Source organism: Bos taurus, chromosome 10 (genome assembly GCF_002263795.3).
Source record: "Bos taurus isolate L1 Dominette 01449 registration number 42190680 breed Hereford chromosome 10, ARS-UCD2.0, whole genome shotgun sequence".
Classification (NCBI taxonomy): Eukaryota; Metazoa; Chordata; class Mammalia; order Artiodactyla; family Bovidae; genus Bos; species Bos taurus.
In genome coordinates, this window is record NC_037337.1 from 65,533,359 (window position 1) to 65,556,931 (window position 23,573).

At 38.2% G+C, this 23,573-nt stretch overlaps 1 protein-coding gene across 8 annotated transcripts in view; it reads right to left on the reverse strand.

The window, feature by feature from the left end:
- Window positions 1–4,385: 4,385 nt before the first annotated feature.
- FERMT2 (FERM domain containing kindlin 2) overlaps window positions 4,386–23,573 on the reverse strand; it is a 77,168-nt gene continuing 57,980 nt past the window's right edge. For 3 of the 8 annotated variants that reach the window (XM_010809381.3, XM_005211864.5, XM_005211862.5), the window contains 11 exons: window positions 22,945–23,052; window positions 19,371–19,505; window positions 18,615–18,664; window positions 17,222–17,346; window positions 10,833–10,939; window positions 10,343–10,564; window positions 8,350–8,373; window positions 7,797–7,817; window positions 7,093–7,217; window positions 6,629–6,770; window positions 4,386–5,669 (listed from right to left, as the gene is read on the reverse strand). In XM_010809381.3, the coding sequence (XP_010807683.1) occupies window positions 5,496–5,669; window positions 6,629–6,770; window positions 7,093–7,217; window positions 7,797–7,817; window positions 8,350–8,373; window positions 10,343–10,564; window positions 10,833–10,939; window positions 17,222–17,346; window positions 18,615–18,664; window positions 19,371–19,505; window positions 22,945–23,052 (1,233 nt within the window). In that variant the 3' untranslated portion in view covers window positions 4,386–5,495. The remainder of the gene's footprint in view (window positions 5,670–6,628; window positions 6,771–7,092; window positions 7,218–7,796; window positions 7,818–8,349; window positions 8,374–10,342; window positions 10,565–10,832; window positions 10,940–17,221; window positions 17,347–18,614; window positions 18,665–19,370; window positions 19,506–22,944; window positions 23,053–23,573) is intronic. The other 5 variants (XM_005211866.5, XM_005211863.5, XM_024997834.2 and 2 more) reach the window with 3 other exon arrangements.

Here is a 23,573-nt window from a genome sequence, read left to right on the forward strand (position 1 = left end):
ACATGTCCATTTTTCTTTTGGCTTCATCAGCACGCATGTGTATTTATATTCCAGATGGTAATCCTCTGTCAACTATGTGTTGAAAATATCCGGTCCAGTGTGCCTTTTTACACTTCATAATATCTTAGTTTTCATCTTAATGTAACTGGTTTGTACTTTTTGTGTCTTAATACACAAATCTTTCCTCACTGAATGATCTCTTATGTTATCTTTTAACAGTTACATGCTTTCCCATTCTCTATTTAAATATTTAATCCATTTGGAATTCACCTGGACTACTGCATTCACAGATGAGGTCAGTGATCCAAATTCCTTCCCTAAACACCAGCAAAGCTCGGTGGGAAGTCCTCCTGTTTCACACTGATCTGCAAGGCTGGCTCTTGGAAATTGTTTCCCTATGTGGGCATGTTTGCTTCTGGGGTCTATTTGGGATCTCTGTGCCAATGTGACACTTTCTGTCTAGTGTTAAGTATACTATAGTTATAGGACTTCTTGCTGTCTGAAAGGCCATACTTGTTCTCTAGGAGTGTCTTGGCTATTCTTGGCCCTTTGTGCTCCTGGAATACAAAACATGCTGTTTTCTAAATATTCCTTCTAAGTGCTAACTGAATTTATAATTAGGCAAGGGTAGATGTTCCAATCAATAAACCTGATAGTTAATGTGTTTACTTCAATTTTACTTGGTCATAAAAATTAAGTTCATGAAATTTGGATTTGAGATGAGAATTTATGCTCAAGAAAGTGTTGTTTTTTTTTTTTAAATTGTCCAATATCTGCAAACCATACTAATACAGGTATGCTAAACCTGTCTGGTTGGTTGTGGTGTTTTTATCACAAATTTAATTAACACTGAACTTGGACCATTTCCCTGAGTAGTAAGAGATAATGCTTGGCCAGTGAAGCTGAGATTATAATTAGATCTCAAGAAATAATGGTCTCAAATTATTTTAAGTGCCTGTAATTTTTAGTAATATGCAGGCCCAGGCACAGACATCAAAAGAGAAACTCAACTAGGTGAGTGTGTGTGTGTGTGTGTGTGTGTGTGTGTGTGCTGATAACTGTTTATTACAAGAATAAATAGAGAATTTTAATGTACACACTCAGCCTGGGAAACTTAGTGTTGTTTATTAAATAAAGCAGAGAAAGCAAGAGAGGAATCAGCACAACGGGAAATCAGGTCACCAGATAAGGCTTTTTTGCTACCCTGTTTCCTGTGCTGGGTGGCTCTGCCATCCACTGGGAGAGATTCATTCCTCTTACCCAGATTGACAATTTCCCATTTCCTGTCACTCTCTCTGCCACCTCCCTCCCCCATTCTTGACCTGCCAGGCCAAAGCAGTTCAAACAGATAAAGTTAATTTGCTGAAGAGCACAGAGCTTTCAGTAAACAACTTTTTCCTAGGCAGTTCTGTGTGGAAATGACAGGAACTTTATCAGCAGAGTAAGAACTGAATCCACTTCTTATTGTACATGTTTATTAGGCCTACACCCCCCACACAGCAAGTCAGTTCATCCCTGCCTTTCCTTTGCAACTTTATAGCCACTAAAAGAGGGAACAGCTACAGGAGCCACAAAAACATTTTGGGAGAGGGGGTGGCGGGATTATTTGGAACCAGCATCTGCATTTTTAGAATAAAGCATAGATGATAGGCGGCAGCTGTGCAAGGTCATGGGTGGAGGAGAGGCATTCAAGAAGTATCAGTGATGATACTATGTCACAAAGGGATGGATCTCAGAAAGTCCTGTTCTTATTTTCTGAATTATCAGAGCAGTGAATGTTACCATGTTTCGACTGATGGTCAAACACAGCAGCAGCCCTTGTCCAACAATTATAGGGGGTAGAAACAAAAGTATAAGGATGCAATCCAGAGTATCAAAGAAGTTTTGAGTTAAAAAAAAAAACCCTAATATTTTGCTGGGAAACTACTACATTTAATACAGGTAAATTGTTGTGTACTTGAAACATTTTCTTTAACTCTGTGCAGTTATCTCCCAGATAAATTAAAGGCCAGGAACCCAGATTGGTCTGATCCCACTACATCACTAACTGATAAATGATTAAAAGCACCTCAATAAGACTTTTAACATAAAAAAGCACAAAACTATGGAATACAAAATGAAATAAGCACTATTTCTACATTGGCCAAGAACTGCCAAGTGGCTTTCCTTCCACAAAGTTCATGTCTCTGAGGTGGTGATGTGTAGAGTGTATGATCTACATCCTTCTAGATGTAGATCAAATCACCACAGTGTACACTGTAAATCTTAGTTTTGCAAATTATCCCTCTGTAATACCCGGGGAAAAATAAGTTCATGTCTCTAAGTCCTTGACTTTCGAAGTTCGAGGCTGCGTAAAAAATAATTTGTACCAAGCGAAGATTAGTGACCAACTGCGTCAGGGGCTTCCAGCTGGTCTTTAAACTGCTGTTGTTAAGAGAACGAGTTGCAAGAGAGCTTAGTCTCTTGTCCCCTGTGCCTTCGTGTCTACCTGAAAATGAGTTACTGAGCAGAAACCAGAAGCTGTTTCTGGAGGCCCTGCAGTATTCTTTTCATTGACTGCTGTCATCTCTGTAGAGACCACCATCAATAGGGCTCCCCAGGATTCACTAAGTACCACTGGATAGGGGGATGGAAATCAGGGTTCCACTTCTAGCTCTGCCTTGGCATGTCAGTTATAGCCATGTGACTTCAAACAGGTTACTTGGCCTCACTGAGCTTCATCTATAAAATGAGGTGGAGTTGCATGAATCTTTTAAAAAGGGCTTTCCTGGTGGCTCAGATGGTGAAGAATCTACTTGCAATCCATGAGACCTAGGTTCTATCCCTAGGTCAGGAAGATCCCCTGGTGGAGGTCATGGCAACCCACTCCAGTATTCTTGCCTGGAGAATTCCATGGACAGATGAGCCTGGAAGGCTACAGCCCATGGGGTTGCAAAGAGTCGGACACGACCAAGTGACTAACACTTTTAGAAGAGATAATGTATGTGAAAGCACTTAGCATGCCTCTTAGTGCAGACAGTATCCAAAATGTGTTTTCTCCATATTAAACTGAGGCTGAAAAGTTCCAAGTTGTAACAACCATCACTATATTCAATAAACAAATATATGTTAATAGATCCTAGGTAGAAACCATGATGCTCAGATCCAGTTCTCAAAGAAGTAATAATTTAAGTAATAATTTATTAGGGGCAATAGGATATACTCAATTCTAATAAGGATGACTGCTCTTAAGTTCCAAAAAGGACCAAATTCAGTGGCAGTTCAGAGGAGTAAGAGAAAATGTTTGGCTACAAGGAAAGTTGGAAGTATTCACAGATGAAAGAACATTCGACCTCTAAAATTTCTAAAAATGCTAGAAAGCTCAGATGTGAACAGGTGGCGACTAGAAGGTTTGGGGAATGAATGGAGATTGGTGAGTGCAGTGTGTCTGCAGTTGCCCCGTTTGAGCTGGGGAACAGGCCACAGAAGACCTCTGAGCGTTTGACTGGGGACCATTAGCTTTTATGCTGTGAGCAACCCCAGGATTTACTAGAGCTGAAATACAGTTTAGCTGTGTTGGGGCTAAACTAATCTCAAAATCCCTGGGAGGGCAGAAGGGCCACCAGAGGCCAAACAATCAGCACAGAGGCTATTCTCCCTTGTGGGGAGGCCGTGGGACCAGCAAGGACGCAGGTATGTGCCATAGACTAAATACATTTGGGGCTTTTAGCAAGTGACTGTATAAACTGATGACCTGTACTTAAGATGAGGAACGGGAACATATTATTACATTTTTTTTTTTAATGGGAAGGAGCTCTTAAATTTCTGAGCAAGGCCTGTTATGACCTGGCCTTAGAGTACAAAGAAAAGCCATGGAGAATGTGACATAGGCCAAAGATCTGAATTCAGGGGACAGTGAGAACAGTGATAGAAGAAAGACATTGGGCTGCATGAGCGAAATATCACCAGGGCTTGGCCTTATTAATTGCAAGGGGTAAAGGAGAAAGTCGAGAACTGAAGTTTTGAGTCTGAGTGATGATGTGATAGCAGTAACAATACAGAGTAAATTCATTTAAAAATGTGTTTTCTTAAACTGAGTCATTTTGCTGTTTAAAATCAGCTCTCCTCAAGCCAGCAGTGTCAGTTCATCTGTTATATTTCTATTTATAGCTACATTTCTAACGTAAATATTTTACAGTTCATCCTTAAGTAGTAGGAGAAATGAGGGGTTTCGACTGAAGTGGAAGACTCCATCTTCGAGATTAAGTACGCCTGTCTGGTGACACTGCAGAATACTAAGCACACTGTTCTCACGAGCTGCAGGTACAGCACTTACAAAAGCGCAAGTTCATGTCTACACAGTTAATGTCATGTGAACAGTAAAAACAAGAAGTACAAAAGAAACATTAAATAAAAGATTTTGCTTTTATTTAAAATAAAATGCATTTATACAGTCTTTAAACCATGGATTATTGAACAATACTGGTAATCTACCCCTCCCTGGCACCCTTTTGGGCTATGTGAGCTAGGAATTTTCTGACTAGCACCAATGCAGGTTGTAACAGCGCAACAGACTAGAACACGGCCAGTCCAGGCATTAGAGTTAAGGACATTGTGGCAAATCATGACTATAATGAAGTCATCCTTAATTTAGCAGATATTAAAACTGCACATTAATTATATTTTAAAGAGCATTTAATTAATGCAAAGATGCTACATCTAAGCCATTTGCTAGTTGTGAGTAGATTTTTAAAAAACTGTACAATTTTATAAAATTTGTGTTTGTACATTAGTTACACAAAATGCATACTTCATAGACCTTTACTTCATATTGTAATGCAAAAGTTGCATGTTTTAGGCAGACAGTGAATATGCTGGTGAATACTAAAAGTGTTGTAATACAATATGGTGTAAAAATAAAAACACAAGACAATATACATACATGCTTATTCAAGGACAAAAACAAACCAGGCATAACGACTAATAGCATTTTCCTTCAAGATCAAACAATGACATTATTAAATACCAGGCACCTTTTGTAGGCCTAATTTATTTTGGGGTTGGGGGGGGAACGCATGACAGATGGCTACCAAAAGTAGGATATTTGAAAAATTATGAGGTCAAATTAAACATACATTAAAACACATGCATTAAACATGATAAATAGACTTCATATAGCTTAAGCCCTGAATAGCTTTAAAGTAGATGGCTTGAGTTTCTTACAGTTCGGCTAGCTTGAATCAGTGATGTTTTGTTCCTAACTTACCCACTACTTCAGTTTCAATTCCTGGCTCTAAGGAACATGTGCCATATTCAAGTCCGTACATTGTATCATGATAGCAGATTAACAGTCGTGCTTGTTAGTGCACATATTAACTGGTCTGGTAAGGCAAAAAAGTTTTCATGATAAAATAATGAATTTCAAGCTTACTTTATTAAGCAGCATATAACAAACAACAGCTTTTAAAGTTAAACAACTGTTATGGCCACGGAGTTTCATTACACAGCATTTCTGTTCACACCCAACCACTGGTAAGTTTGTAGAACATCTCTTCATCTAAACTCTCATTTTGGTCTTTTGCACGTGTTGAGAGAAATATGTAGCCACCAATGAATTCATGAACCACTTTGCAATCTACTTCAGTGCAAATGAAGGACAACCGTACTTCATCTGCAAACTCTACAGTGACCTAGAACAAAGACAGAGAACCATCAGTCCCTGCAGAAGTCCAGACGGCTGGGTCCAAGTGAGGCCACTACACTTAAGGTCTGTCCTGATCACAAAATACTCACTGGTCCTCAAAATTTTTTTTTTTAAATCCTAAACTAATAATGCCTTCAAGTCCAAAAGCATAAGTAGTTTACTAGCCCCTCCCCTCCTCCTTTTTAATTTTCTTTTTCTGAAAAGGAAGGCTGAATGCAAGGGGCTTAGGTCATTAAGTTCCCAAAAGGTCTCTGGTGATTCAATTAATGAGTGTCTCCCTTCAAGTCCTGGGAGAAAACCTATTTCCTGTGTTTAGCTATTTAACCTTTAGATTTCATGTTTGAATATTTCAGAAATACAAGATTCTATGAAGTAATTGAAATCAGTACAACAAATCCAATGACCCTAAAACAAAGGACTTATTAGGGAAATATTCTGTTTAAATGAGAGTCATGTACTCCAAGGCGAGGGGTAGCATGATGTGTCAGGCTTTAGAGCCCCAAGTATCCCAGTTTGAATCCTAATTCTCAGTGTGTGGTCAAGGACAACGATGGCCTTCATTTGTACCATGGGGATAATCCATGTACCTTGCAGGGCTGGGGTAACGTTTAGAAATAGGGTACAGATGTAAAGCATCTAGTATCATGCTTGGCACAAAGTAGGCATTCACTAAAGAGTAGCTGCTATTTTTGAGTGGAAAGCGTTTATTCATTATAGAAAGACAACCTTAAAGATTAGCCAATATTGTAACATATTATGCTCTTATAAGTATCTGGGCTACTTATAAAATAGGCAAATAGGAAATGAACAACCAAGCATGTTTTATACTTTAAGAGGAAATGGCACAAAGAATCTTAAACATTTATAGGGCATTTTCTTCTTAATTAATTCATTTTTAGCAGATCGACTATGTGTGTGTGTTAAAGAAGCATGGTTACAGCTTACCATTTTTATTTCCCAGTTTACATTCCACTGTTTCATATTACTGAAACGCCAGGTTTTAATTGCATCTCCCGTGCTGGCGTCCATCCTAATCAGTCTATTGTATGCAATTCCAATAAGTTCTTCTTTTTTGCCCCCTTGGAACCTATAGAATTAAAAACATAAATACATGTTTTAAAACAGGGGTGGTAGGGGGACATGTTGGTCTGTTTTTCTTGAAGATATGTACTTTTTAACTCTTAAAGTGCTATTCTTGCCTGAGTAAAAAGAGAAATGAAATCACTTTAAATTTTTGATGAAAAAATGATAAGCATAGAAAATACATTCCAACATTCTTTAAATTTTACTGTGTAATAGGTTAATGGGTCTCAGTAGGTAGCTTTAAATGTTTAATTTCTAATTATACGAAGTCGATTAAGAAGGCACAGACTGAGGTTTACACACCAGTGCTTAGTAGAACCACTGACCTTGCAATAAAGTGTGTGATGCCGAATTCTGGTAATGATTGCCAAGCTTGAATAAATCTCATCTTGGCTTCAATTAAACTCATCTGAGCTACATTCTGATGGGCCTCCAAGATTCTTGCTGTTATCTAAACATGAGTAAACATCATATTTACTATCAGATATTATTCTTTCATGGTAGAATCAAGACAAAAAAAGATTAAAACATTGAATTATGTGCCCCATGCCCCAAAATTATGTATTGCGAGAGATGAAATTAGAAAATATCTGAAGCTACATTTGGGAATTTTAGTAAACTAATGACTTTCCAAACCAAACTTCAATACATAGTTTTTCTTAATTTTAGTTCCATATGTCAAGAAAGAATAAGTACTACTAGTAGGTATATATAATTGTTGAGACTTATTCAAGTACATACACATATGATAGCACAAGTTCTAATCCTCATATACATGATGGGTTTTAAGTTCAGTACCAAGATATCCGATCAGAATGAGTGCCTGCCATACAGGTTTCTAGCACTAGAAATCACTGCAATGATTTTAAAATTTTTCTAAAGGAGTAATTAGGTTAGTTTTTAAATTTATTCACTTTGGGGTGCCTATTTGCTCAAAGAGTAGAGGGAAATTAATTCATGAGGGGAGACTGTAGCTAGGGCTGTAAATATTTTTAATTCTTTCTTTTTTTTTTAAATATGGAGAACTTACCAAATCTCTTATATAGCCTGGCTGTAGATGGCAATGCGAGGAAAAGAAAAAGGAAGCAGAAAGAAAAAAAAGGCAATCAGAAAAAATGGCAATGAAGCAAAGAAAAAGTTGCGGTAACCTGTAAACCAAAATTCCAGCCAAAAACCATGCAAAAAAATGACTTTAGTTGGAAACCAAGCAAAGTAAATGCAAGTATGAAAATGAAAATGAGAAAGCAGTGATTACTTTTCATTTAGAATACTGAGAAACACTCCACATTATTTTAGATTGTTAAGTGTTACTAAAATTAAGGGTAGAAATTTGCAGGGAGAAAATTTAAAACGCAAATAACCTTTTCCCCTTCATGTACCAGTTCTTACTGATTAGGGTAAAGCTAATTATTTTAGTAGCAAGATAAAAAAAATTAATATTCAAAAGCCTTTAATCTTGTCTTATATTGAGTCAAATAATATGATCCATGCACAGCTTTTCAGAAAATAGTTGAAGGCATTAAATAAGTGCAGTGACCATACTGTTTCTTTATTTACAGAAGAAAAGCAAACCCCTCAATTACCATCTTTTTTTTGCATCCTTTTTCCTGGAAGGGAAAATAAAAATATGCCATACACTACACTAGGAGTGGTGGCTACAAATATATCAGTTCATTTCAATTTGGATTAACATGAATAAAACGAAGAATAAATCTTTCCTCTAAAATGTAAAAATCCAGTTTGGGAGTCATAGTTATGTAAAAAATATCCATAGCAAGTTTAATAGATAGTCTTGGGGAATTAAAATAGATTGTAACAAAGGCTATATGCGCCTGAAGACTTTATGCCCTGGTAGGGCTGAATGACCCCATGGCCTGCACAGCTTAGACCTACCTGACTCCTAAGTGCCACTGCATTATATAGTTTAAAAAATCCAATTACTGAGCCACTAAGTCCAACAAACAGTACAGTACATGACACACAATAGCAACTAAACTCTGCTTATCAGCACTTACTAGGTGTCAGGGCAATACTTGACTCAACCTCCTGGTTAGGGAAAGGAGAATTCAAAATGAATGTGCATTTGATAAGATGACAATGTGGAAGACAAGGCTAGAAAGCTCCTTAACCTCAGACCACACACATACTACTATCCTGTCAGTTAAGGACAGCCACACATTCTTTGTCCTCAAGAGAATCTTCAGTTGACTTGTAGTCAAGAACTCACCAAAAGAAAATTTATCTTTTTACAGCTAAACCTATCATTTTAAAGGCTTCTGGGAAGACAATTCAGTACCTGTCTGACAGCTAAACTAACATTTGGCAATCTTCACAATTATAGTTTAAGATCTTTTATTCCTAATACCTGATGGTGAAATGGTAAAACTGCTAAGATTTGAAACTATTCATTGACTTTGAAGGCAAATGAATCCACTTTTACAAACAAGTCTCTTCATAAATAACTTTAAAATGAATTAACCTAAGAATTAAAAAATGAAATTAGTACTCAATTCACTTTCCCTTGTTAACTTACAATCTACATTCCACTCAGCTCCAAGGGCATTTCCTCCATTCCTCACTACTCCCACATCATATGACTATGGGATAAACAATTTCCATGTAGCTTACACAACTTCTGCAACTTAAAAGACAACTACTTGGTGATTAAAACTTTTGAACATTTCCAGCTAAGGGATTTCAGACCCATATGATATAAACACTGTATTTAAAGTTAAGAATTAACAAGTGTTCTGGGTATATCATTGGGCCTTTCCCGTAACGTTTTAAAATTACTCCTTAACAAAGATAAAAATGAAACTAGATAAAAATGAAGTATTTATTTCAAAGTTCTTCTTCACCCCCTTCCTAAGTTGGAGCCTCTTCCCTTTTAAGGCATGATGTTGGGTATCAAGTCAAGAATACTGGGGGCTATCCCAAGTGAAACTCCCCTGGCAAAGAACCTTTGGTGTTGGACCGAAGAACCATTTTCCGAAATAGCAATCCTTTTACGGTAGTCATTTCCAGAAAAGGAATTCTAAACAGAGGGAACAAAAGCAGTGAATTTCCATGAAAATTCACCAAATGTTGTCACATGCAAATCGGGCTTAGGTTTTCACTGTTAATGTTAAGAAAAGGCAACATCAAACGTGGACTATAAACCACGTCAAGTTTATTTCCAAAGCTGGAAAGGTCCATTTCGACGGCAAGAAGAGTCATCAGAGATTTGGCTGGGAAATGCTGGCTGTGCTCTGTATCAGACTTACTTTATTTAAGGAATAAAATGGCATGGAACTGTGGAACACAAAGCAGTAAGACCATACTCAATTCCCTGAAAAGAATATCCTGTTAGCAGAGTGATTTCCTCAGGTGGCTTAGAATAAATATGCTCCCAACTACTCTACCTCATTATCCATCCTATTAAAATAATAAGACTTTTCTTAAAAGACCAATTTAAACTGACTGAAAGCTATTTTTTCCTTATATTTTAACCACCTGATACAAAATTAAGACTACCAATTAAGACTAAAAAGTTGTGTTTAAGAGGGGAAACTAAAGTATATGTAGAAAACCGTTTACCTGCTTGTTCTTGTACTTTTTTAGATAGCGAGGGGACACCAGACATTCAGGATTTATATCAGTTGTGATCTGCTCTGGTATTAACTGAGGATCTGGATTTAAATGCTGCATCTTCAGAAAGGAAAGAATATTCTGAACTTCTAAGTTGTAAGAACTGTCTGCCATGGTCTTGCCTTTGGAGGCCAATCTGCAGGCTGCCATCCAGTGTGCATACTGTTTTTCCTGTGAAAAGAAATACTGAGGTTTGGAATCTATCACATGATAAATCCTTTGAGTATAAAACATAAGAATGAATGATCAACTCACTAAGGAAGCAAAGAAAACCTAGGTTTACTTTTTTTTTTTTTGGCTGCACTGTGCATGTGGAATCTTAGTTCCCTGACCAGGGGATTGAACCCATGACCCGTGCATTGAGAGCGCAGAGTCTTAACCAATGGACCCACCAGGGACATCCCCCAAATTGAGGTTTATTTTTAATCAGAAAACTTACATTGTCACAACGAAGCCAGATTTCATTCATGCCCTCTGCAACCGGAATGAGGAGTTTAATGTTAAATTTTTGGCCTGAAATATTCACATCTGGGGTAACTTCACACCCTGTATTTAAAAAAATATATATTAAAATGGTTACATTTAGACTTAAGAAATCCCAAGCCAATACAGGCAGTTCCCATTTTATGGCATCTTAACATGCTGATTTTGCTGTCATGGAATCTACAAATCAGGGAATTCTTTATGTTCAGTAATTTCGTTGAGGGTGGAGCGAAGACTCAACTCAGACCTAATATACAAGAGATGTAACTGCACAGTTTGTGGCCCTCACAATTCACAAAACTTGATTGAGAAGAGAAGGAAAGAGTTCTACCCCTGGGACGACCCAGAGGGATGGTATGGGGAGGGAGGAGGGAGGAGGGTTCAGGATGGGGAACACATGTATACCTGTGGCGGATTCATTTCGATATTTGGCAAAACCAATACAATACTGTAAAGTTTAAAAATTAAAAAAAAAAAAAAGGATATTATACAAAGAAAATTTGCACTCCGTTCCCACAAGTTTCACACATTATTATTTTAATATCATTCAGTTCTTTGAATCTTAAGTTATCAGGGTTTTTTTTTTTTTTTTGCTAAGTTTCTAAATGTACAGGGATTTAAAAATATCTTTCCATAGTAAAATTCTAAAGTGTGTTCTGGTCAGAATAAATGACTTTATGATGCCTTTTAAGAAAGGCACACGTGTGGGGAACCAGCCAGTGTGAGCTAGAGTCCTCTATGAGGGCCCCCTCAGGGCCCCACTGCTCCCTCTCTCAGCTGCTCTGGCCTCCTACTGCCGGTGCAAGGAAGACTAATGGCACAGATGCAGGGGGCAGGGAGCACAGGCTCTCCTGATTTGCACAAAATTTTAGGAGTCCATCTGACACAGAAGGTAATATAAACTTACATACATGGGAAGTCAGTATGAAAATAAAGGCATGCAGGATTTCACTTTACTGTCAAGTTTTCAGGAATACGTACATTTATGGACTGTACAAAATCCCCGTAATGAACTCTGTTAACCATTAGTTTATGGCTTTATAGGAGAGAAAACAGATTTACTGAATGTATACCCAGATAGATAATGGGGCAATGGTCAGCCTAAACTAGTAACCAGAATAAAATAGTGAAGAAGAGCTCTGTAAACAGACAGATTGGGGTTCCAGACCTTTCTTGACCACTTAATAAGCATATCATATTTACTTATGCCCAAATTCCCTGACCTTAAGCTCTATCTCACAGCAGTGCTGTAAGGATCAGTAAGATAACGATTACGCCAAAGCTTCCTAAACAGTATTCCAATTGTTAGTACTTAGTTCATGTCACCCTCAATGCGTGTTAAGACCATCATGCAGACTCTGGGGAAGAATGCAAACTTGTTAGCAGGGCCTGCTGTTGCCTTTGTCCCTGAACTGAAGCAACTTCTCCTGACAAAGAAAGTACAAGCAACAAGATAATAAGCTTCTATGTATCTGAACAAATGTTTAAACTGTCATTTTTTCCCTCATCAAATAAATGTTTTAAATAGCAAATGAAAGAAACAAAACATTTTAGATAAAGGAGAGATCCTCTCCTCTCCAGAATTAACTTCAATCACTAATTTGATGAACTTTCCCTCCCTCTTTCTTTTTAGAATATTTACTTCACATTAATAGCTACCACATGTAACTCCTACACAATCATTACAAACACTCAGGAAGTTGTGTGGCAATGTGTTTAACCTGCAAAGTTAAAACAAAGAGATGTATCTTTCTTCATTCCTAAATCCCCTCAAAATCTTTGGGAGACCCAATCCTGTGACCCCACAACTCTCTCCCCATTGGCTCCATGTTTCCACCTTTTCTCTGCAGTCCAGCCTGGACCCTGCTTCACTAGCTGTCACCTCCAACTCTCCAGACTCACCGTCTCTCCATTACACACACTTTGCAAAACCTTAATCCTGGCTCAACCCAACCACCTACCTCTCATTTGCCTATGCTCTGGGTGCTGAGCACTCTAAGATGGGGGGGTGGGGGTGGGCGGGGAAAACATCTCAAAACTGAGCAGGTAAATTTCACTAGAAACATGTAGATTCCCAACATGAGTCTGCCCCTGAACATTTGCAACCCTTCTGTGTTGATATCCTCAACAATGTTTATTTCACATCTTCTCAGGCCTCCTATGCTACTCTTAGAGAACAACCTCACCTGTTATTTTTCCAAGAACACGAAAGCCATCAGAAATGAGGTCCCCCAACTTCCGGCCACCAAAACAGATAAACCTGGCCACCCTCACTTCCACACAGAGGAAAAGGTATCTCTCCTATCCGAGCAGGCAGAGTTTCCTACCATCTGTCAGGTAGCTTGTTCCATCACAGAGATCCTGTCCTCCCACCTCCCTGCCTTTCTACATGACAGTTCCATCAGCATTTAACTTCCTTGAGTCTCCCATCTTAAACCATAAAATACCTCTCCATTTTAGGCCTCTCTCTTCTATTACTGCCCTCTTTCCTCCTTGCCTGTCACAGATGAGGTTCATAAAAAAGCTATCTTTGTTTCCCATCTCAGTGACTGTACTTTGGCTCCCATGCATAAAAGCCCACTGAAATCTGCTAAATCTGTTCTTAGTAGAGGCCACGAACCACCTCCATGTGACTAAATCTTATGGAAGCTTAATCTTAACTTTTCTAAAGCATTTGATGCTACTGACTACTCTGTCCTTTAACTTCTATCACACCTCATTTCCATGGTCTTCCTAGACATTTGTTTGTTGTTGTTTATTTCCCTTGCAAGTTCCACCTCCTCTAATCTGCTCTGTCCCTTAAACATTGGTATCCTGCAGGGCTCTGCTCTCAGCCTTTTCATATTACAGACAACTACTACAAAGGTTGCATCTACTATGAATACTCACTGCTGCCACGTCAGTATCTGCAGCATGGATCCTACCCATGCTCCAAACAGATACACCACCAGCACCTCAAATTTAAAATAACCCAATTAAATTTAGCTCATCTTCCTCCCCAAACTCTGCTCTTATATAGTCTCAATCTCAGTATTACCCTATCCACCCAACTGTACAAGCCCGGATCAAGTCACTTCCCCAGCCTCTCCCAGCTCAATCATCCAGTCTATTGACTGAACGTCCTGAGAATCTAACAAAGTTGCGCCCTTTTCCCACCCACGCTGATAAGCGTAACCTGGATCGGTAGCACTACTCCAAAATTACTCTTCTACATTGCAGCCAATGTAAGGATGATGAATCTTATCATATTCACAATCCTTCAGTGTCACTTCATTGCTGCCAGTTTAGAAAACAATCTCCTTAACAGCTTTATCCTCTAGCTCCTGCTGTCACCTTTCTTCTTAGAAGGAATGGATTCAGCAGCTCTTAGGGAAGGATTCATCCTCTCTGCTTCAACTCCATACTCCAGAAGCATGCCCCCTCACCCACCCTCCGCGTGACTGCTGATGATTTTCCCCACACAATTTTGCACATCAGTCTCTTTTATCAACTCTCCTCCTTCCTCTCATGGATTGTAATTTTCTTTTTGGGATCTTAACTCCAATGTTATTTCCCCTATTAAGCTTCCCCTAATTCTCTCCAAAATCACTGAAGATTGATACAGCATCCTTACCTCTTTGTTCCTTTGACCTACTGTTTACTTTTAAAAGTACTACTATTGCCCAAATTCTAGTAGTTTATTTCCTGACATTCTCTGACATCCTAGGGATATGACTATAATCTGGTCTCGCTCATGACTCTAGTACCTGGCACAGTGGGTGGCGTGGGTGACCACTCAGCATCTGCTGACCTGCATTTTTTAGAACTGTGCACTTTAGATTATCTTAGGGGCCTTAGAGAGCATCCAGTCCAACACTCTCATTACTCAGAGAAAGATATTAAGGTCCTGACAGTTATTTTTCCAAAATCACAGGGCTTGTTTTGTGGCAGAGCAGAACCTAGGCCATTTGATTCTTAGGCTAGTGTTACCCTCACCAGTGTGATGTGCTAGAAAAGTACTCCTTTGGAAAGATGTGGGAGAAGTGGGATTAGGACACTCTGTAAACTGTTTTCCATCCAGGACTTAACTTCTCAGTCATACAGAGAGAAGAATAAGGATGTAACAGGGACAGAGAAGACAGGGTCCAGAAGACAGATTAAGCCTCTAAATAGAGAGTGGATAATCGGAGTGGATCCTGGGCAGCTTGGAAAGGAAGCAAGAGGACAGCTGCAATGTATTCTCAGAGTAACAAATAACAGTAAAGATCCAAAAGTTAGAACTCCTGACCTAGGGAGAAAGGCAGTAAGTCTAACTAGAAATTTTTGGAAAATTACAGAATTTCAACACATGGGCATAGCAATCTTCTACCCCAGAGCACAGGTTTTCCTATTTATTAAAATGTGGTGGTTGTGGTGGTGGTATAGTTGCTAAGTTGTGTCCGACTCTTGAGATCCCGTGAAGTGTAGACTGGCAGGCTCCTCTGTCCATGGAATTCCCCAGGCAAGAATACTGGAGTGGGTTGCCATTTCCTTTTCCAGGGGGATCTTCCCAACCCAGGAAATCAAACCCAGGTCTCCTCACTGCAGGTAGATGATTTACCAACTTAGCTATGAGGGAAGCCCCTTATTAAAATGTATGTAACTATAAATGGGCTTTACAGGTGGCACTAGTGGTAAAGAACCCGCCTGCCAATATAGGAGATATAAGAGATGTGGGTTTAATCCCTGGGTAGGGAAGATCCCCTGGAGGAGGGCAGGGCAACCCACTCCAGTATTTGTGCCTGAAGAAGCCCATGGACAGAGGAGCCTGGCGGGCTACACTCCATAGGGTTGCAAAGAATTGGACACAACTTAGCACACACACATGTAACTATAAAGCAATAGTTCACAGATGACTACTAGGCAGAATAGAGATAGGGTAGAGATTTGGACATTTTGCTGAAATATACTAAAAATACTCTAATACACAATGTACTAAAAAAATAAAGAATACAGATCTACAGATGTAACTCCAGAGCCCGGAAACACTTAAATCCTTTTCTAATTGCCTTTCCAACCCCTTAACTCAGTTGGGAATTCATCTGACTAGAATGCAAGAATGCATCTGATTGGAATCTCAGTCTCACTGGAAATGAGTCTGGAAAATGTACTTCAGTCTTCCAGCTTCTGCTATGAGGGAAGGCCAGTAAAAAGAGTGTGAACAGTGAGAAGCCAATGTGTACTGCATCCTTCAGCACACATGCTGGGGACCAAGGGTGTGGTGAGTGCTGTGTGAACCTGTAGGAGAACAGTTCTCAGGGGTATGGGTTCCTAGAGGAAGTGGTGTCTAAACTAGAAGTGAGCTGGCAGCTTTAAGTAACATCACTGCAAGCGAGAGGCTCATGGGCAATCTGCAAGTACAGCTGAAGGCTGTGTAGAGAGAATCAGAGTAAGGGGCAGCAGGACATCCTCCAGCTGCAGAAGAATCAGACCAGCCAGGAGAGGAAATGCTCCTCCCCCTGAACCAATGCATCCAACAGGTTTTTTAAAGAGGTGAAGCAGCAGCGTGAAGAACAAACAGAAGTCACTAAAACTCAAATGAAGCTGTAACTCCACAGACCTGAATGGGGAAAAAAAGACTAAAACCAGCAGTTCTGAGCCCTCAGCCAGAGTCAGTCCAGGCCACAGGACTGTGGGAACAGGTGCAGCAACGTGTGCTCAAATACTAGCCCCTGTTCTGAGATAGCTGCAGATCTACAGAGGCAAGAGGAAACCAACGAGATTTAGGCCGTCAGCTAGGAGGGAGCCTCAGAGGGCTCCTGGGGCTGCCCCGGGAGCTAGGATAAGAGCACTGTTGAAGACAACAAAACTGTGCAGGCGAGAGGTGTTGGGAAAGGGGAAGACCTCAGTTAAAACCCTGCGGTGGCTAACCCACTGGTAAGTCAGAAAGCCAAGAGACTGGGGACTTGAGCTGAACCAGCTGGTTACCTGTTAAGGTGAGGAAGAGGAGCAGGATGCTGATGATGAAGGGATACAGCAGCGAAAACTGGGAGAGGACTACAGTAGAGATGAGAATGAGGCAGAATCTGAAACAGATATGCGGGCGGCTCCCACAGAATGAGAAAACCTACATGTCCTCATGCTGAAGAACAGAAAAGGGACGCCACAGATTTACTTGGGATAAAAGTAGAAACACACCCTTCATGTGAGGCCTGCACAGAGATTAGAACAAAATATTCAAGGGAAGCTGAATACTGAACTTAAAAAAAGTACCTAAAGGAGCAAAAGGAACTGCTAAAAGCTTTACCCCCCAGCAAAATGAAGTTTAGTGAATATTAGCTAATAGATATTCTACCATCAATACGGTCATTCCAAGGCTTTCCTTACCTCTTAGGTTCATCTGATGAGCTGGTGTGCCACTGGATTCTTCTTTGCTCTTGTAACAAGAAATAGATGTATCTTTAAAGGTACACCAATACTGCTTATAACCTTTTAGAGTCAGCTTTTTTGGCCTATGTGTCAAACAGAATTAGAAGGGGGAAAAAAAAACACTTTTGAAATAACTTTATCAATGCTATATTTTAGCAGCAAAATCTCACAATGTTAAAAGTCTGAGGCCAAGTTTTATATATGCTGAGTTCAGTTCCCTTTTCGTCTTGTGTGTGATATTCAGTTGTTGCTGTTATTGGATTTTCCTCTTCTACTCAATCTGCTCAGGAGATATTACAGTGAGTGGGCAGAGGAAGACCCTAAGGATAACATTCCCGTGTTTCTGTCAGTTGTAACTGTCCCGATCACTAGCAGGTCACATGGAAAGGACAGGAAAGTAAAAGTAAAGGAAATGTCAATAACTGGAAGGTTCCTGGGTTCTGCAGGTTCGTGGTGTCCGCAGGGCTGCCTCCAGAGCCTCTCTAAACAGGCAAGTTTGCCTGGCAAGTCTAAAGTGCACGAAGTGCTTATCTCTAAGGATGTACTGCAGTGGTGACTTTCACTTCCCACTCCAAAGCCAAACATGAAGCATGGGGAAGAGGATTAGGAAAACTGTAGGTAGATGAAAAAGGTGGGTAAAAGGAAAACAAAGTGAGGTAGGGAGCAGCATCTGAAATCAGGTCAGTAGCTTAGAAATATTACTATGTGGAGCTGTTTTATGTTCAGCTACAATAAATGGTTTATTCCAGAGCTTATATTCCGTATCACCTCCTTTCCTCTTTCTGCTTTATCTTGATTCTGTGGAGTATGACTAGATCAACCAGTTAAAAATCTAGATAAGATACTCTGGAATCTTGTTGTAAAATATCCCATGAACAAATGAATAGAATCCAATAAATTCTGGGGCTCTGAACAAGGAAATAACCACAGAAAATAGCAGTTCATTATGTACTGCTTTCACCCAGGCAGGATGATTTATATGAACCGTATGTTTCAGAATTTGCATGATGCAATCCACCTAAGTTATACAATCTCCTCCCTGCCTTAAGTAAAATGTTTATCAGATAAAATAACTTAAGTTTTATAAGTACAGGAATTTTAATTTTGTAAAGGTAAAATTTTTATAAGTACAGTACTTATTTATAAGTTTTATAAGTATAGTACTTATAAGTACAGGAATTTTAATTTTCTAAAGGTAAAATTTTTCCGGGTTATAATTTAGTGTTCATAATAACTGGCAAAAGCTTTTAGAGATGCATTTGCCAGTCACATAAATTTCAAGAATGTGAACATGACTATAAAACTGACATTTATTTATTAATGTTTGGAATTCCTTCACTTTTGTACTTACTTGAAAACTTTAATATAGTCAGCAAGTTCAGGAATGGAAGTGATGTCACCCTAGGAAAAGAATGAAAACATTTTTTTCTCACTTTTAAAAAATCTGAAACTCTGTTTAGCATCTGATATTAAGAACCAGCTTGTTCAATCAACAAGGAAAATTACATAAATTACAGATTATAAAGATTTTAAAGGTATTATATACATGGTCATATAGTACAAAGGTATTTTCAAATGGCATAAAAAGCTATTAAAAATTTGATCAATACAGCAATTTAGACAATCCACAAGAATGTAGTGTTGATTCTAATATGACTAAAACTGTTTATAGCTGCATACAGAAATTTTCTGACTCTTAACAGTCCTGAGAATAGTGTTTCTTCTGTAATAACTAATATCTAAGCATTTAAAAATTTTACTGAGATCTATTTATTCTTCTTTTCATAATATTTCAAATTTGGAGATCAATAAACGGATTTTACCATGGCTTGAAGTTAACTTTTCCTCTGCAGAAATGTTCTCCCACTACTTGTAAGAGAACATGCAGACTGTACTGGCAGAGGATCTCTCTCTACTGTGTTGGAAGCACTAGAGACTAAACAGTATTGATGTAAAAAACTTCCCTGAAAATTTTCTGGAAAATCTATGTCTGTATTTTCTAAAGCATTAAATATTTCTCTATATGTCCCAAACACTTCATGAAAACCTAATTCCAAAAAAAGGTACAAGCATCAGACTAAATTAATAGGCAAAAGATTCACCCTACCAAAATTGTTGATGTTTTCCCCCCTTCCAAAGTAATCTCCAGGTCTGAAAGGGCAGCATCAACTTCATCAACTTCTTTGTCGCTGTTGTTCAGATGATTCTCTGACGTCATGATCGACAGCTTATTGATATGATACTAAAACCAAAGTGACATTTAAATGACTTTTTTGACTATGAATTTTTAAGTGAGATTATTATCTGTATCTATATTGAATGCCTTTTGCCACCTAATCTGAAAGGCTAAAAGTCTCCCAAGATTTAAAGGATAGAAAAATGGTGGGCATGGCACCTGAAATCAGTGTCCTAAACTTGCTAATGAATCTTTACTCAAAAAAGGATTTTTTTGACAAACACAAATGAATTTAGTTTAGGAATCCCTAGGATTTAGAGTTAACATCTCTTCCACTGAACTCTACACGAGCAGTGACTTTTAAGTGCTCCACTCCCCCTGCAGTATTCCATGTCTAGCACACAAGCTAGAAGCAACAGGTACTGGATGAATTGAACAGACTATGCATAAGGTCTGAATAAATGCATTAACACTGGTTACCTTATCTTACTTACTTATCTTACTACTATTACTACTTACTACTGCTAGGTACTATTACCCTGCAGCGGGAAGTTAGTTATCGCTATTATGTTGAAAACTAAAGTTCCACTGCCTCCCCCCCATCTTCAATTCAATGCTGAAAACCTAATTTACATTGTCATTTATACATAAGAATAAACATGTTTATATGTGAATACATACACCACCCTGACACACATGAATACTCGCATATACATATATGTATATACATAATAAGTAGTGGTAAGTCCTCCTATATGTACATAAAAAAATCTTTGGGTGTAAAACTAGTCATGATTTTAAACACACTTAGATAAATGGTTTAGAACAAATATTAATGATTAGATTCTGAGGCTAAACTTAAGAGGTTTTGTACAAAGTTAAGCAGAACTTTTAAATCACTTAATCATTTATCTTTCAGACCACTAAATAAGTAGCAATCATTGTTTCTTAAGGATTCATTCACCAAATACAATCTGTTCATGGGAACAATTAGTAAACTAATGCTGAGGCCAATTATCTAATTAACTAATAGAGGCCAAGAGGCTCCTCTATTTTAAGATTTAGTGAATTAATAATGACTAGTCTCTAGCTATGGTCCCTCGTGGCTCAGTAGTAAAGAATCCGCCTGCCAATGCAGGAGACACAGGTTCGACCCCTGGGTCAGGAAGATCCCCTGGAGAAGCAAATGGCAACCCACTCCTGTATTCTTGCCTGAGAAATCCCATGGACAGAGGACTACAGCTGGGCTATATAGTCTATGGATTACAGTTGGGATACAGTCTATGGGGTCACAAACTTAGCAACTAACAACAACTACTCTCTGGCTGTATCTTCAGTTGTGCTGAAATGAGATCCTTATAATGGTAGAAACTTTCATATTCACAAACCATGAAGAAGGAGGTAGGTTGAGGCTCTCAGGCAGTGGTCTCAAATATCAGAGTATAATAAGAAGCATATGGAGATCTGATTAAACACAGAGATGCTTAGGTTCACCCTCAGAGATTTTGACTCAGCAAATCTGGAGTCCAGCCTGGGCCCCAGGCTGCTAAGTGCCTTAGATGAATCTGATGCAGAAAGTCCTTATGAGTTATACTGGAGAAATCCTGGCTGTGAATGGGACTGGTCATAAAATCCAGCTTTGCTTTCAAATGATACAATACATGATTGGACCTAAATGCTTAAAAAACAGTGTTACTAACTTTTCTAACTTTTCAAAATCCACAGCTTCTTACTTTGAAGTACTTTGTTTCTTTTTACTATTGTAGATTTATTTTACACAAGGAACCAGAAGCTCTAATAAGAGAATAATTCAGGGTGCAGCCTATGTTTAAAATAAAAAATACTAGGCATCTCCTTGCCATATTTTCCGAGTTTCCCTGTTCTTGTGCTGGATGGCTTCCAAGAGGCTTTGGTCAGTCTCTGGGAAGGCTTCTGACAACTCAGGGGATTTGTAGTCCAAATTTCTCTCACTGAATCTAGATTCTAAAATGGTCCAGGGAAAGCTATGCTTTGGGGCATTTAGTCTCCATGAATTAAAATCCAGCATTCTGAGGTGTTTTTCTACTGAATTGAAATGGAATATCTAATGTTTACTGGATGGGGTGGGAGCTGGGGAAAACCGCAGAATAGTCCCATTTCTGTGACAATTTGACTATGTGTATACTCATTCAATAACTACTTTTTGAACACCTACTATGTGCTGGGCACTGCATGTAACTATTGGCTTTTTTTTAAAAAAATGAAATAATATATAAGAAAAGCTGTGGTTTTCTCCATATACATTTTACAAGTTTTCTTATTACTTTGTCATCAGCAAAATTTTCACTAGACAATTAAAAGCCCTTACTCTAAGTGGGAAAAATGTAGAGACAATGCTGTAACCAAGTGAGATATCTTCCAAAAACTATTCCAGAGTTTAATTCAAGAAATTCTTCAGGTAGCCTTAATGATCCAGAAACATAAAGAAGAGTCTTAACTGATTAAGCAAGTCTCTAGAAAATAAATAATTAAACTAATTCATCTGTCATTCATTTTCCATCTGGGGTTCATTTTGATTTCCCTCTTTTAGAATATAAACAGAGAAGAAATGAGCTGTTCTTCCTCTTGAAAAAACAATGTTGTGAGTCTTAACTGAGAAACTTCTGGGTACATAAAAGAATATGGAAGATGGAGAGCATTTTTATTTGTGTTCTAATGAAGAATTAAATCACTGTTAAAGCAAAAGACATTCAAAACTAAATGTTCTTTTTGCTTACAATACTCAAAGAACATCAACTTAATCAGAACTTTACACGAAAATGGAATTCCACCATAATCCGAGAACACTTAGATAGCTGAAATGATTCATCTAGAAAGGTTAATCTAGTGGTCAGTCAGACCTCAGTGTCTCTAAGAATGCGGAACTGTGGGTGCTGTCCTAATATTACTTTACCAGAGGGGAGATCAGTGGACATCAATTTCTTAGTAAGCCCTACTATAATTCTGAAATAGGTGGTATGCAAGATCCACATTTGGAAAAATACTAGTTTAATGTTAGTTACTTGCTTCTTAAGGAATTATCATTCTAAAGACTTACTATGTTTAGTTTCACTAGTCTATTAAAATTTTATCATCTTAAAAGGTATTAGTTTCTGCTATAGCCCATTTTATAAATAGTACCATTCCCAGTTATTTATGAAGTTATGCAAGGCTTCATTGCAGAAATCTGATTTTTAATATGGATTTTATTTCCAGGGGAAAAATGGATAGCTTTAAGCTAATATAGATCTGGGGGTCGGAGGATATAGAAAAGTAATTAAATATTTAAGTATGCCACTAAACTCTTACATAAGACAAAAAAAATTAAATTCACATATTTTGCCTTCTAAGTGTCTATTCACTTTCTACATAGCAAAAAATAAAACATTATATCAAAATACTACTGGAATTACTATGCCAGTTTACCATGTAAATAATCCCCTACTCATTCCCCTTTAAAGTCTAATTTACCAATACTCTTCACTACCTGCAAGGCTGCAAACATCATCATTTCTTCTTCGGTGCATTCAATTTCTTCCAAGAGAATAGCCCACTTGGCCTGCTCATAAAGCTGATTGATTCTGATTGCATCATACTGCAGCAAAAAGAGACACAATTCTTCTGTAATATGTTACCTTTAACATTAGCAATAAGGAAAAAAGCTACTCTTAGGGTTATACATATCTATATACACCATCTCTATTTTTTCATTAAAAATGGCATTAAAATATGCCAAAAGATTTTTACATATTCAGTATTAGAAGTAGACTCTGTATGTTATTTTCCAGGGTAATAACCATTAGGTATACTAGCCCTTAACAAAAGGAATTTAACTTGAAGACATTAAAGTAAGGCAGAACTGACTGCTTGTCAGTATTGTTTTGCAACTTACACTAACATGTCATAATCACAGAGTAAATTAATTATTTCAGGGAATATCTTGCTTACTGCAGAAATGTATACCCAGACAAAGCAGCAGGTCCTTGGAAACAGGAATTATTTTAAAAATTCAAAATAAAGGGCACACACACATTTGTGGAAAAGACTTACTTAAGTGTTACTGAATTATCCAGTTATATTAATAAAAACTAGTAGTAATATATCTTAGAATAGTAA